The sequence below is a fragment of the Papilio machaon genome, chromosome 12 (assembly GCF_912999745.1).
Source record: "Papilio machaon chromosome 12, ilPapMach1.1, whole genome shotgun sequence".
Classification (NCBI taxonomy): Eukaryota; Metazoa; Arthropoda; class Insecta; order Lepidoptera; family Papilionidae; genus Papilio; species Papilio machaon.
This window is the reverse complement of record NC_059997.1, coordinates 7,920,859-7,935,528: the sequence shown is the minus strand read 5'-3', so window position 1 is coordinate 7,935,528 and position 14,670 is coordinate 7,920,859. Positions and strand designations below refer to the sequence as shown.

Below are 14,670 nucleotides of genomic sequence, written 5' to 3'. Positions count from 1 at the left end.
ACCAGTATCATGCCTCTTATCTGATCTCTCGCTGAAGGGATTGGTGCATCTAATGGAAGCCAATTCTTTAGGATTAGTGCTTTTAATTAAAATCATATTTAAAATTTAACACATTTGCCAATCAGTGTTTGTGTCGTTTGTAAAGTGTATTTTGTATATATCTACATTTACATTAAAGACAAAATTTAAATGTATCGTAGTTTTGCTAATGAGATTCTACAGTAATAAATGCACTAATAATATATTTGAAATCAAGTAAGCATTTTTTTTCATGGCTACACACCAGTAAAGGACAATGCTGTGCGATTACAAACTAAAAAGTAAGTAAAGAGTAATCAGTTGTAATCCGTTTCGTGTATAAGTTAATTATTTCAGTAAAAGCATAACAAAGTCCAAAAGCATGCTAAAGCAGACACACAATCTATAGATCCAGAAGTCATATTGCCGAGTCCATAAAGAGAAGAAGGAAAGTTAAAAAACAAAGAAGTTTAAAAAGAAGAACCAATTAGAATTATTTAGGCTGATAAGAAGACTAAAGCAAAAGACAATGTAACATCTGGAAGTAACATTTGGACGATCTACAAAGGTGCTAACGAAGGAAGGAAGGAGCGACTACGTAAGAAATGCTTGAGTGTCAGTGCAGAGTCAAATGTGCACACATCGAGAGGCCTCATGGGGCGGCAAGGAGATCGCAACAGTTATGGTCGGCATTCCACATTGAGACATTCAAGTAGCGAGGTTACATTCAGGTGCGGACCCGCACGCCGCGCGCTCCGCAAGTTGATACAATGTTGGCGAAGTCGAACGGTGATAATCAAGTCGAATGCTATTGCTATCGTTTTTAAAATTATAAATAATATTAATCCAGCATAAACTGTTATTTTTTACCACAGTCATGACAGAAATATTTTTACTTTGTTCCAGGTTTTTTCAATGCAAAAAAAAAATCTTAAATTGGTAGTCTAATATTGATAGTTCAGAAATTGATACCAATGTTAGTATAATAAAAATAGAGTACAAATGTAATTGTAATGAAAGATGAATGTATGAGATGTATTGGTGCGAAGGGCACGGCGGCGGGAGGCGGGGGGCTGGCTTCCGGCGCTCCACTCCTTACGTCCGTGCGGCGGCTTTAACAGATCGTCCAAACTAAAGGTGCGCGCGGCCCGCGGGTGCGGCGCGAGCCCCGACACCGACGGCTTGCGAATACCCAGCCGCGTGAGCAGCGTGCGGTGCGCCGCCGGCTCGCAGCGCGCCACCGCCGCTGTGGACAAACGCCGCGTCACTACCGCCGCGTCACTAACACTGCCTCGTTAACGCCGCGTCGTGCCGCTAACGCCGCGTAGCTAACGCCGGCGCGCCGCTCGGCTCCTCCCGTGGCACCGCGGCATACCGCTGCCGGCTGCCGCGCGGCGCTAGCCCCATACACACACCATTGCCACGTCGCCGGGACATACCTCATGCTTGCCAATATATTTAAGAGATGGGCAAACGAACGAATGAAACGCTAGATGTTAAATAGTCACTTTTACTCATTTATACATTTAACAAATTCAACAAATTTGTTGTAAGTATAGAGGATGTTTAAGGTGGATTTTGGAGGAAAACATTTAGAAAGCACGTTAATTAGTTATCAACAAAAACTTTTCCTTTCCATCCACGAAGTGCATACGTTGCTTGCAAAACATTTAAAACTTTTGTTTTTGAAGTTATTGATCAGTTTTTACCGTGTCAAAAAAAAATTAGACAGAACTTAGCCATCATAATTTTTAGTGATGCAACGGATGTCTGTTTCCGTTTCCGCAAGTGCGGAAGTTCCGCGTGCTTTTCAACATCCGTTTCTGCTTCTGTTTCCGCAACTTTTATAACGGAGATAAAACGGAACTTTACGAAGGCTGAGAGATCCAAATGCGCGGCGCGAGACGCGCTGTCCGTGCGCGGCCTTTCGGCACTTGTCGCGTTTGTTTGTTTACGTACTTTTTAATCGTACGTAATATTTTCTACTGCTGTTTGAAACAATCAGTTTCTCTTGCTGGAGTTAACTGTCTAGTTGGTGTCCATATAAAATTTGATAACTGGCAAAATGTGACTATTTCATACTTACGAGTTATTAAATGTACTTTTGAATAAGTGATAACCATGTAATATATCATCATCTTTATTATCATCAGCTCACTATACATCCCCACTGAGGGGCTCGGAGGCTTTTTAGTTCCAATGCCTTAATAAATTAAAAACGAATACAAACTGTTTTTACCAAAAAAAAAAAAATTGTAAATATGTTTTTTTTTCATATTATTTACACTTCTGTTTCCGTATCCGCTTCCGTTTCCGTTTCTGCTAAAATTTATTTTTGACATCTGTTTCCGTTTCTGGTTCCGCTAAGACACTTCCGTTGCATCACTAATAATTTTTGACTTGTATTCAGAAAACTCTTTAAAAGACATTGGAAATAATCATTCGGTATACTCCGGCAGGTGGTGTCTATAACAACAATAATTTAAAATAATTTGTGTTACACAATTTTTTTAAAACATTAACACTTGGTTTTAAATTATTTAATGAAGATCTTGAATCTTTAAAGTCCTCTAACATGTGAAAATTTTGCCTTTTCTTCTCTCCCTTTTCTTATTTTGCTCCACATTCATAAATAAAAAACTTGGTTCCATTTAATCTCTTGAAAAAAAATTCTCTACTTAGTGCAAGTCTTTGGATATTAAATGTAAAAATTTGATTTCTTCTATATGAAAAATTCGGTCCAGCAAAATTACTTTGTAAATTAAAAAAATTGTGTGCAATTTACGAATAACAGAAACGTTTTGATTACAATTGATGAAAATGTTTTTATCTATATCAAAACATTAAACACTAATCGTTGGTTTTCGAGATCATAATTTCTGCATAAAACATATCGTCATCCCTGTCATTATCATTGACAAAACGGAGAAAACAATATGTTTTAAATGGGGATTAAGGTCTCAGAAACTTACGATCAATCAGTTTCTGAATTCGCAAGTCGTGATAACATCAATGATAGACAGATATTTAAAATAATACGCAAAACGTGTCCTTACCATTTATCAGGTACGGTGCGTTTATCAGAGAATGCATGAGTACAGCCGAAATAAAGGAAAGAAGGCTTTACGGTGAAACACGTGTATGCAAATTTAGTTATTACTTTAAAAAAGCTATCCGACAAGCATTTGTAAGTAAGTGTGCCCTTGATTTGTTTTTTGGTAGAACAAGTCTTACGTAATTTTATGCGTTCCAATAGAGGCCTAAAGATTTGACCTCCAAGGTGTACCATTAAGTGTACTTACGTCTTGCACATCTGTCCGCTTCCTCTGCGAGCAACTTCTCTATCTTCTCGGGGAAGTGTCTCTTGGCGCACCACACGAGGCCGATGAAGCCGAGTACCAAGAAGACTGCTATCAAGCCGAGCCAGAATGGCTCATGAAGCATTCTTGTTCCGAGTCCTACGATTTTTGGCGTAGGGTTCGGTATCTCACACCTGATAAAGAAGCAAGTTTAATCGCTTCATTAAAATATTCAAGAACCAAGAAAATGCATTAACGGATACCGTAGCCTTGAGATTTCTAGGATGATTCTGAAATGTGTTTTTGGTTTCGAGTTACTACCTCTTGCCCTTCCATGTGGGCGTGCACTGGCAGAGGAAGCCTCCGTCCCTCTCGATGCAGGCGCCGCGATGGTTGCAGGGTCCTGAGGCGCAGGGACGTGTGCGCTCGGCGCAGCGCCGGCCGCGCCAGCCGCGTGCGCAAGCGCATGCAAACGCATCTCCGCCACTGCCCTCAGCCACAGACAGCGAACAGTTGCCGAACACGCATGGTGACCGCTCGCATGCAGTCAGAAGACAGAAAATACCTGTGGGTAAATATATTTAGTACTGTTATCTAGCATCTAAATGTTCTGTTCCAAGATATCCTTTATCATATTCAACCTACCAGTGTAATATCCTGCGCATTGGCAGAAATTCTTCGCGTCGTCGGAAGCACACTGGCCACCATTCAGACAAGGGTTAGGGTAACATGATTCCAGATTTGTGTCCTCGGGGATAAGTAACAGTTTGTTGTGATACTCAGGGTCTGAAAAATAGGAAATAAGGTAATAAATTTCGACTCGGGTATATCGTCATATCTATAAGTTAAAAAGCTTTACAAATCCTTGTACGTTAGGCAGACCTTTCCTGACGAGCAACAACACATCGATGCTGACGCCGCGGTCGCCGGCGTGCTGCGTCACCATCAGCGAGTGAAGGTAGGAGTTGATGATGAGCGGTGCGCTGCTCTCTGTCATCCTGCTGCTCCTGCCTACCTCGCACAGCGTCCACTCCGTGCCGTTGTTGTCCGTGTAACTGTCTTTCACCTGGTTAAATATATGTGTCACTTTTTTTACAGAAGCAATTTTTGGATGATGTTGCTACATCGTCGACCATTTTATAAGAAATACATTAATGCGGAATAGAAGAGTTTTTGTGGGTAGTGTAAAAATCGAGCCAACATTTTCGTAGGTTGTATAAAATCTTTTACCTCAATCCACCCTTTGCCTTCACCACACGGCCAAATTTTGGATGGTGGAGCGACGAGGCGCGTCTTCGCAAAGGCCACAGACAAAGTGTGTCCGTGCGGTGCCAGGATTCTAGTGGAGATCTTAGCTCTTAGTGGAGGCGATCCCGGCCAGTTAGGGGCTGACAGTCTACCGGAACTCCAGTCCCTTAGTTCCAGTACGTGGCTCAAGTTTAGGTAGTTTACTGAAATTAAGTTCATGTGTTACACAAAACTAATTAATTAATTAAAAGCCAAACCATAAAAATAACATAAGAATAAAAGTAATAAGTACCAACCAGTCTTGAATAACGCAAGAAAGCCAGCGCCGGTGACGTTCTCACCGGTCCTCAGCCTCAGTCTCATCATTTCAGATTGTGATACGAAGAGTCCGTTCGTCAGGATCTTTGGGTCAACGAAGGGACGTATCGGAGTGCTGTCGGGATCTATCTGTATCTCAAGGAACGTATCCTCCGGTATTGCTTCAGACACGTTTATTGGGATTCCGTTCACAAATGTTCCGTAACCGAAATCAAAATGGCTGATGTTAAGAAATATACGCTTGCCTGTGAAAATCAGACATACAATATTTTATTTCATTTGTTAATTGTTGTTCTACAAAATATTTTATAGTTTTTATTTAAACAGAAGTTTAAAGGCTTCATTGCACAGTCGTTTATTTGTAAAACAATTCTTACCTTGCACTGAGCTAAACATAAATCTGACATAAATCTACAATGACTGAACTAAGTCTAACACAGATAAAACATTCAGTAGTGAATTGTGAAGATTTACCAATCTAACCTGAAGGTGCGAGTATGTCGATAGTGCAATCGAGGCCGGGCAGCAAGAAGTGCGGGTAGTTGGGGCTCCGCAGCTGACCTTCCTTCGAGGTGAATGTCTGAGATGGACATCCGACCAGTTCTACTGCGCGCCAAGATAACGAGAAACCAGAACCTTGAGTACTGAAAATAATTAACACAACGCAACAAATTAACACTTAATAAAAACAACCGATTGATATTATACGGAAGACACTGTACCCAGTTTTATGTTTCAAAATAGAATTAGATTATTTATAAGCATTGTGTTATTACATTACAATATAGTAAACTTACTTGTAATCGGAATGAAAATGCAGAGTAGCTCGGTTGCTGGTGGCGACCCATCTCGTCTCTCCCAGCGAGCCGCAGTAGCGCGAAGACTTGGTACTTAAACCATCCTTCAACTAAAAATGTATTAAATAAATATATTGATGTATCTGCAATTCTTTAGATTGCCATTTAAAATTAGGTGATTCAAATTGTTCGTTTATCTCGGTCTGTTTTTACAAAAATGTCTACTTACTTCTACGAAGTCGTACAAGCAATCATTCTGGTACTCGAGATCGATGGTGTTGAAGACAAATACTAGCCGCGTGTCCGGAGGTCCAGCCACATGTACCCAGTAGTCCACATCATTGTCGTAAAGTCCTGGGTGGTTAGGGCTGGACAGTTCTCCTACAATAAGAGATTGTTTCGAACTAAAAACTGATGAAGTAAATGAAATGATGGTCTACTGTTAAGTATGCTTAAGTAACAAAATCAAAAGAAATTAATGTTTTGAAAAATGTAAATTTTGGATATATAAGCGAAACCAAAAAGCAGACAATGAATCTGACCAATTATGTCAAAGAATCGCAAGGAAAGTAACGGTCTATTTATTTCGAAATTATGGTCACTAACTCAGAAAGATCGGTCTACTTTGAAATAGCCAACATTAATTGTGAAGCTAACTTAACATATTCTACCTAACCTTACTAGAAGACTTATATTTTTAAAATACCTGAGTTGCCTTCAACAGTGTTGTTCTTAAGGATGTGTTCAGGGTTGAGGCGTCGCTTGCAGATGTATCCTCCGGTGACAGCGCATTTATGTTGCGACCAGTAGAGTCCGCTCGGCTGCGACGGCACCGGAGATGTTCGCCACTGAAAACACAAATAATTTTATGTCCCGCACTCAAAATTATTAATTGGTCGCTAAGGGAGACCTTCTATAGATATAAAATGAAACATGTCTCTAAAGGACTTAAGCAAACATTAAACCACTTTGGGTGTGTCCGTTAATTCCTCTAACTCACGACTATATGATGGTCCTTCGATATAACCATGCTGTCCTAGTTCAGATAAGCTCGAAAGATCGTTTTCAGTTTAAATTAAATTTTTACCTGTATTTATTTTATCTTTTAATTTATGTACTTTTTTTGTATCTTTCAATTTGTTGATTTTATCTGATCGTTTAAATGTCCTCAACCGTAATACTTATTAATTCAAAGTTAAATCGAGGGAAACAGAGCTAAGAAAATCTAGATAATTCGTTTTGATCTGAATCTTAGCCTTAATACCTAGATTAGCTGCGGCAAAAGTAAATTGAACGGTAGAGATAATGCCTCTTTGAATTAATACAATTCTATCTTTAAGTAATTCGGAGCTGGCTTATCTGTTGTTTTTTTTTATTAGTTTAATTGCTCTACATTTTTGATTTGTAATATGCTCGGTATGTACTTAGATATCAATTGTCTGTTTGTGTAGTTCTCTTTGTTAAAATAAATGAATCGTACTTTATAAACATTAGGGTTCAGCCTTCATACTAATTTATAAATGTGAATGTGTGGAGTGTGATGGATGGATGGATGTATGTTTGAAGGTCTCTAAAACGGATGAAATTTGGCATCTTTTTATAGCATATTCTAGAAGAACGCATAATAAAGTTTTTGATTATTTCCGCGCGGACGGAGTCGCGGGCGACAGCTAATCAGTTACAAAGATAAGTGAAAAGTCAAACAATTGCGTTATTACCAGAATTTTGAGTTTTGGTGAATTCGATGCATTAAATTACTTTGTCTTTGATACATCATAGAATTTCTAGTTTGTCTGTTTAAACTTAGTTTTAATATCAATGCATCATCAAAATAGACTAAATGATGGTTGTAATTTTAACTAGCATTTTGTCTAATTTTATAAGATTTAAAAAATACCTGAACACCCAAACACGCCTCTTCAACATCCTCTGTATCATTGTAAGGTGGCCACGCTTGATATTCAAAGGTACTTCCATCTACCCAGCTGAAGTTCTGCCCTGGTCTTTGGACTCTGGCCCCCAGCCAGTAGATCGCGCCAGCGCTGTAATCACTACTCTGTCTGATGCCGGAAACAATGAACCGTTCTTCTTCCGCGGAGTGGACTGAAGAGAGATGCATGTTCAGACCTTCACATACCTAAAAAAGTAATGTTTTTGGTAAATTTGTATGAAAGAAAAAAATATAAATTTCTTATTTGCCCGAAATGTGATGTTGAGATGGTTGTCAAGAGTTAGTTTAATAGTTATAAAAAACGTGAAACGGTAAAAATATGTCAAGTCTGAAGAAATACCTGGCGGCTGTCTACAATCATTAGAGACAAAGAACCTTAAACCTTCTGATCTCAGGGGGATTAAGGCATTTAGTTTGGTCTGACGTGATCTGAGGATGCGTACTTTATCGTGGATGCTGGATCGCACAATGAGGGAATTAGCGCTGTCTCAACGCAAAGAGGTCAATGAGGGCAGACTAAAGACGTATGAAAAAAAAATCGAAAAGCTTTTGCAATTAGTATAAACAAAATAAGGACTTATTATGACGAGTTTAGAGACCTTTAGATTTAGTACAATTAAGAGCATTAATAAATATGACTAATAATGCACGTCGCATAGCTCTTAACAACAAATGCGAAATAAAGTCCAAACGTACTTCGGATACTTTTAATACAGTATCACTAAAGAATCAGTGCAATTTCGATTTGCAAGTAAATAAACAGCAATACAGACAGAAGTTTGATTTGGATAAGTTCGGTTACAGCTAATTATCGAGCGTACTGATTAAACCTGAAGAAGTTTGCTGTCTCGAAGTTGGTAAATCTGTACGATCTCGTTAGCAAGCGAGATGATTACTGAAACTATGCCAATATTTGGTATCAACGACACTTTTGTGACAATTTGAGAATACGAGTATATGATGTAAGTGACTTGAGCGTTTAATGTTAATATTGTTGAAGAAAGTTGTTTTCTTGAAGTATACAAAGTGAAAAAACGATGCCTAATTGATTTAATTTCGAATTAAATTGAACTAATTTCGATTCAGAATTGTATGGTACTTAGATTACGAGATTAAAAGACCAAAGGGACGAAACTTCGAATCGTTAGACATGTTAATTGTGTAGCAAAATATGTGGGATTAGTAAAATAGCCACGATCAATATTCAAACCAAAGAAATATCACCAAGCCTAGGACCGTTAATGGCAACGAACGACTGGACATTTCTTCTGATTGAATTTAAAAATAAATTCATATCTTTGCAGATCTTAGTATAGGCAGTGATGATGTTTAGGTACGACTTACTTGTTTTGCGGTGATCCACGAGGCGCGTGGGTAGCCGGAGAAAAGGTAGCAGTGTCCGTTGAACAGCACTTGCTTAGCGTCCATGCATGTTTGGGCTGTAGGCAGAATATAATATAAACAAATGAATACTGGAATAATATTACTTTTAAAATGTCTACTGCCTAAATGTTTACTTCATTGAGGCTTTATGATTCCCGGTACGTTCCACAGAGATCCCGCAACCCTATTCTATTGCACTCGACGTTGGCCACCGAAGTCAGTGGATCAAATACCTTTTAACCCTATCTTCCTACCAGAAGGTAGCCTTTTGATTTCAAATGTCGGCTAGCACAGCTGCTTTAAGAGTCATTTAAGGGATGATCTTAATGTAGATTTCGCATTAGAAATAAAAGTGCGGCAGTAATACTATTTCCTTTTCGCTTTTAAAGCACATAACCGAAGACTCCTCGTTTTTAAATTTAACGCCTTGAAGTTGTATATATATTCAATGAATACTCGTGTATGTGCATTGTGCTAGTTATATTTACAACGGACGTACAAAACTGCCTCGTTAAGGCATTCCGTTCGTTCATTCGTTCAGTGAATGGTATTTAGATGCGCTCAGAGATGTAACGAACGCTTTTCGCAGCGGCAGTTACATTTTTAAAATACCGTCCGGATTATATATTTTTAAAAGCGAATTCTAAAAAAAAAATTAGGAAGTTTTGTGTATGTTGTTCCGTTACGCAAACAAATATTTTTATTTTCAATTTGAACGGAATGTAAAAGCTTATTTTGCTTTAATCGACGAGTATGTGAAGAACACAATATTTGGCATATTAACGATTTATTGATCCAGTGAATTAAGAATAATGAGTGATAGTATGAACATAACACCACTGTTTTGCGTCATAAAATGTTGTGTTGGAAATCCGCAAAACGCCATATTTTTTTTTTACCTTAAAAGTAATTTAAATTTTTATCTACTTGAATATCTACTTGAAGCGGAATTCAGGCAATAAGTATAGTCGGATTACGTTCAAGATAAAGAAATCTTCAGTGAATTTATAATTAAATTCTGAATCGTTTTGAATAGGATTTCAATAATCGCCAGGTGTATTGGGTCCCGCGAAATGAACCGACCATATTATGGACGGACGGACGGATTCTTTGTGAGGCAAAGCATTCCTATCTTCTCTCCTATAGAAGAAATTAAAGCTTTATTGTACAGCGATGAAATTAGATTTAAATAGGAAAATTTTTGACCATCTAGCAATTTTTCAAATTTGTGTACCCTAAGAAGCTGTTTTCACACATTACAATCTTTATTTATCTCTTGTTTGTTCAATCTTTGTCTTATTCAGTAACTAGATTTGTAAGAGACGATATCTAGATTACCTAGATCTGAAATCTTTTTTGAATTTTTGCCTGTTTACATAATATTGCAATTCAGTTTCTATTTCATTTGATAGCCTCTTCTATCTGCCTATTCTGATGTCTAGAGTTTCACAACAAACTGAAGTTATATATTGTTTTTTTTTATGCGAGTTATGTGACTAGTAATTTCACTTAGAAAACTTCTTAAACTTACGATTTAAAACATAACAACAGCTATACCTTACTATTATTTTAAATGCAAATGATTGGATGGATGGATGTTTGTTTGAAGGTATCTCCGGAACGGCTCAACGGATCTTGACGAAATTTGGCATAGATGTAGAGCATAATCTGGGAAAACACATAGGCTACTAATAAAGCTTTTTTTTTTAATTCCGCGCGGACGGAGTCGCGTTCAACTGCTAGTATTTAATATATTTCAGTAAGTTAAAAAGCTGAACATAGAAACTTTTTCTATGATATGCGATATTGAACCGACGGCAAAACTTGGAAATTCAGACAGCCCATTTCAGTCGTAAATTGTTCCTTTAATGGCACCATGGGATTCATTTAAAGACGACGGACTCTAAAGGGTACGCATAAATTTGGCGAAAAGACTTAACCAGTAAAGACTATTCTTACAATAAACAGGAATATAGATCGTCTGGATGTTTTCTGTAACTTAAAGGATTCTGCAAGTGAGTTGTGGAAAACTTGGTATATAATATATTGTCAACTAAATACAAGAATATGTATACATATTCTTGTTAAATCTAAAAAAAAAGTATGTAAAGTTACGCTGGTTAATTAGATTTCTGTTAAAATTAAAAACGAATCAAGTTTCTTAATAATATTAGGACCGAAAATTGGACATCAAAAAAAGGCTGCGCTGCGACCCAAGTCATGTAAAAGTTTTTGTAAAAACATTGTCAGGTATGAATTGAATTGAATATGGCTTGGGGAGTATGAAAGAGCTGTCAGATATTAAGGTCGGGGCAGTAGCCAGTGAGGCGTGCAGCTATCTCGATGTCGTTTCACGCGCAGTTTGGCCGCAACTCGACACCACGCGATAGTTAAAAGGAATTGAGGGCATTTCTTTACAGTAACGTCTTTAAAATAAAATGTCCAACAGTGGGTTTTCATTGCCACATAACTTGTACAGCAAGATTATCCTAGCTATTAGAACAGAGGTATTACTTAGCATCAGTCACTTTTTAGTTTTGTTTTCTAAGAGATTAGTAGGTCGTCGGACGGTCGGACGTCGACTAAAGGTTCGCAATTTCAGCAAATTCAGGTGATAGCTTGCTCTTTTTTCATTATAATATAAAAAATTATATTAGTAATCTGTGCAAATCATTTTCACTAATCTACGAATATTATCCAACCGTACGCCGAGTCTACGCAAAACCGCTTTCAAAGGAGCACACGACCATTCGCTCGTCGTTAGCTCAACACTCGTTCATTCATTCGTTCTCTGAATTAGTGGATTTCAAATGCACTTGGTATCTAGTTCATTCATTCGTTCTCGAATAAAAGTTATATGCAATTTAGATATTTTCTATCAAGTTTTGTTTGTTGGAAATATTACATTTGAAAGAATGTAATATTTATAAAAAAAAAATATTATTTTCTATGATGCAGAAAAAAATAAGAGGTTTAATGACTTCAAAAGTTATTTTTAAATTTGAAGTTATAACATTCCCAGACTATGTTAACGGATTATATATGTGTTGAACTTTTGTTAACACAATCCAATTGCATAACGTTGCGAAGTAGGTTTGTTAGCTGTTTGAATGGTTGTCGGACTCGGTTGTATCCGTCGTCTGCGCCCTACATTGTTTGTTCGTAAAACTCCAATCCTTCTCTACCACGTATCGTATAAACTTTGAATTGGATAACTTCGATTTTAAACAATAGATGTTCCAAACAATGGAATATGTTGATGCAAAAATGGAACATGTTTGCGGTTCAGTTTACGATATTGAATTTGTATAAGATTTAAATAAGAATCTTGAAGTAAAAGATTGAAATTCTGTTGAAACTTATGTTTGAGTGATTATATTACATCATAAAAACTGCTTCGAAAAATATTTTGTTTTATTTATTTTTTTAAATTGAAAAAGCGCTTGACCACGATCCCACCCGATGAGGTGATGATGTGGTCTAAAGATGGTAAGTGCTAGCTTTGTAGATGCCTATTCACTCTACTCTCGAAGGCCCCCACGTCGTACTTGGACGGAAAAACTGACGCCGGCAACTTATTCCAGTCCTTAGCAGTACGCACAAGGAACGATGATTCAAACTTTTTCGTTCGAACGCGCGGCACGTTTACTACGTAAGGATGGATTTTTATTTGCAGATTTACGAATTTAATAAATATTATATTAAATCTTTTAACTTATTAGAATCTAATATAATAGCTAACTTGCTTTTTATCATTAATTAAATTAGTGTTTTCTGTGAATTTAATATTCATATTTAATTTTAATGATACGCGAAAACACATTACAATATAAAACATAATAAATTACTGTAAATTAAATCTTGTTCTCATTTGTCTTTGTACTCACAGTCAGCGACAGTAATCTTGGCCCTGTATCCAGCGTAGTGTCCTGAATGATCTGTCCGGAAGCGCAGGCGCAGCGCATTAGTACGAGACTGGTATCGAAGTAACTTTAGCTTGCCGCTCCAGTCGCCGCACACGCGCCGGGATCCAGACCCTGGACCAGAGTCCCGTCTCCAGCCAGCACTGATTGAGTCTGACTCCGGGAGGAGTGTGCCCATTTCTTCCCATACCTGTACAATAATTAATCAAGCACTAGATGGATGGTGTGAAAGGTGAAGAGAGTGACGAATCTAGTAGTAGTGACGAATAGGGTTGGGTAATGACAGGGAGATGATGACTACTGGCACTTATCATCGTTTTTATAAATATCTTTAGTCATTATTATTATGATAGGTCTACTGGTGAAGGTTTTTATCAATACGTTCTGTATTATGAAGTCCAACGATTTAAAGATTCTTAGAAATTCCAAAGAAGTAGTACTACTAAAGATACACACAACATGTATCTGAAGTGTATATTCAACTTATACATAATTTGTCAATATACATTTTCCAGTTGATGAATTATTATTGTTTGGTTAGTACTTATCTACCACTAGATGGCGCTGAGCGAAATTGTAATGAATGTGTATAAATTAAAAACGTAAAAGCAAATTTTTATTAAAAAGTAAAAAGTAATGTATTTAATAAGACAGAAAATTGTAGAATAATAATGATTTAAGTTGCAATAATAATGTGGATGAATACTAAATGAGGAACTGGCCACTGAGAATGCAATAGGCAAATTAGAAGTGAAAAGAAAACAATAGTGAATTAGGAGGGAAAGAGTGCGAGATGTGAAAGCAACAATGTAACAACTTTTTTGTAGTGGGGATGCAATTTTGTTTATATTTATAAATAGTTTATATGTTAACAAGGAAGGAAAAAAGTATTTATCAATGGTACTAGTTTACATTTACACATAGTTAGAATTCAATGTTTTATCTTTTCGAAAGGATCAGATATTGACTTAAGAAATTCTTAACTGAGATACTTTATTTTCTTAGTCGATGATCTGAATTCTAAAATTAAACGGATCAGTAAATCCTATTTGGAAAATTTAATGGATTTCTCTAACTTATCTATTATACGATAAAACCCTTTAGGATACAATTTTGAGCAAACATTTGCTTGCTTTGCATTTGCTTCAGTGAAATTACCTCATTGTCGTGGCTAAAAACATGTTGGTGTTCAGACAGGAGCCGTTCTTCTGCGTTTTCGGTCTCATTTTCGAAACCTGCCTCGGATATATCCAAGAAATCGTAGCTGCAACTGTAGAAGAATAGTAGTCATTTAAAATTAATAGTTTAGAAAGTTATTATCTTACATAAACATAAAAAATTAAATAATTATAAGTACATAAGAATATTTTCTGCTTCCAGTTTCTTTGTCAGGTTGTCCTTCAATATAGGCCTCCTCTAGATTCCTCCACACTTACCTGTCCCTGGCTAATCTTCTCCACCCTTTTGGTAGATCATCTTCCCATCTCTTTGTCTTTTCCCATTTCTGGGTTACCATTCGATAACTTCCCTGGTTCATTTATCCTTATTTGTCTTCATTAAGTGTTCTGTTTAATTTGATTTTAGTTTTTTGATTTTTTTGCAAATGTCGCTTACTTTTGTTTTATTACAATTTTATTTCAAATAAGATGTTTAGAAAAGTTCGTGAAGACATTTACAAAATCTTCGAATGTCAAATTTAAGTGTCTTCCACATTGAGTCCTTATTTTTGGAAA

The 14,670-nt window shown here is 37.0% G+C and overlaps 1 protein-coding gene across 1 annotated transcript; it reads right to left on the bottom strand.

The window, feature by feature from the left end:
- Positions 1-3,306: 3,306 nt before the first annotated feature.
- On the bottom strand, positions 3,307-14,453 carry LOC106709136. The gene is made up of 15 exons (XM_045680362.1): positions 14,374-14,453; positions 14,096-14,207; positions 12,902-13,127; positions 8,976-9,070; positions 7,578-7,817; positions 6,387-6,528; positions 5,910-6,061; positions 5,681-5,790; positions 5,367-5,527; positions 4,862-5,128; positions 4,548-4,768; positions 4,200-4,383; positions 3,963-4,103; positions 3,639-3,882; positions 3,307-3,511 (listed from the first exon to the last, which is right to left on the bottom strand). Exons 1-15 carry the CDS (start codon positions 14,451-14,453, stop codon positions 3,307-3,309), a joined length of 2,580 nt encoding a protein of 859 aa, XP_045536318.1.
- Between the last annotated feature and the right edge of the window lie 217 nt (positions 14,454-14,670).

Coding starts and splice junctions, on each gene's coding strand:
- LOC106709136 (XM_045680362.1), bottom strand. CDS start 14,453: ATGGTAACCCAGAAATGGGAAAAGACAAAGAGATGGGAAGATGATCTA. Junction 13,128..14,095: donor TTTTTAGCCACGACAATGAG/GTAATTTCACTG, acceptor ATTATTGTACAG/GTATGGGAAGAAATGGGCAC. Junction 4,384..4,547: donor AAGGCAAAGGGTGGATTGAG/GTAAAAGATTTT, acceptor ATATTTAACCAG/GTGAAAGACAGTTACACGGA.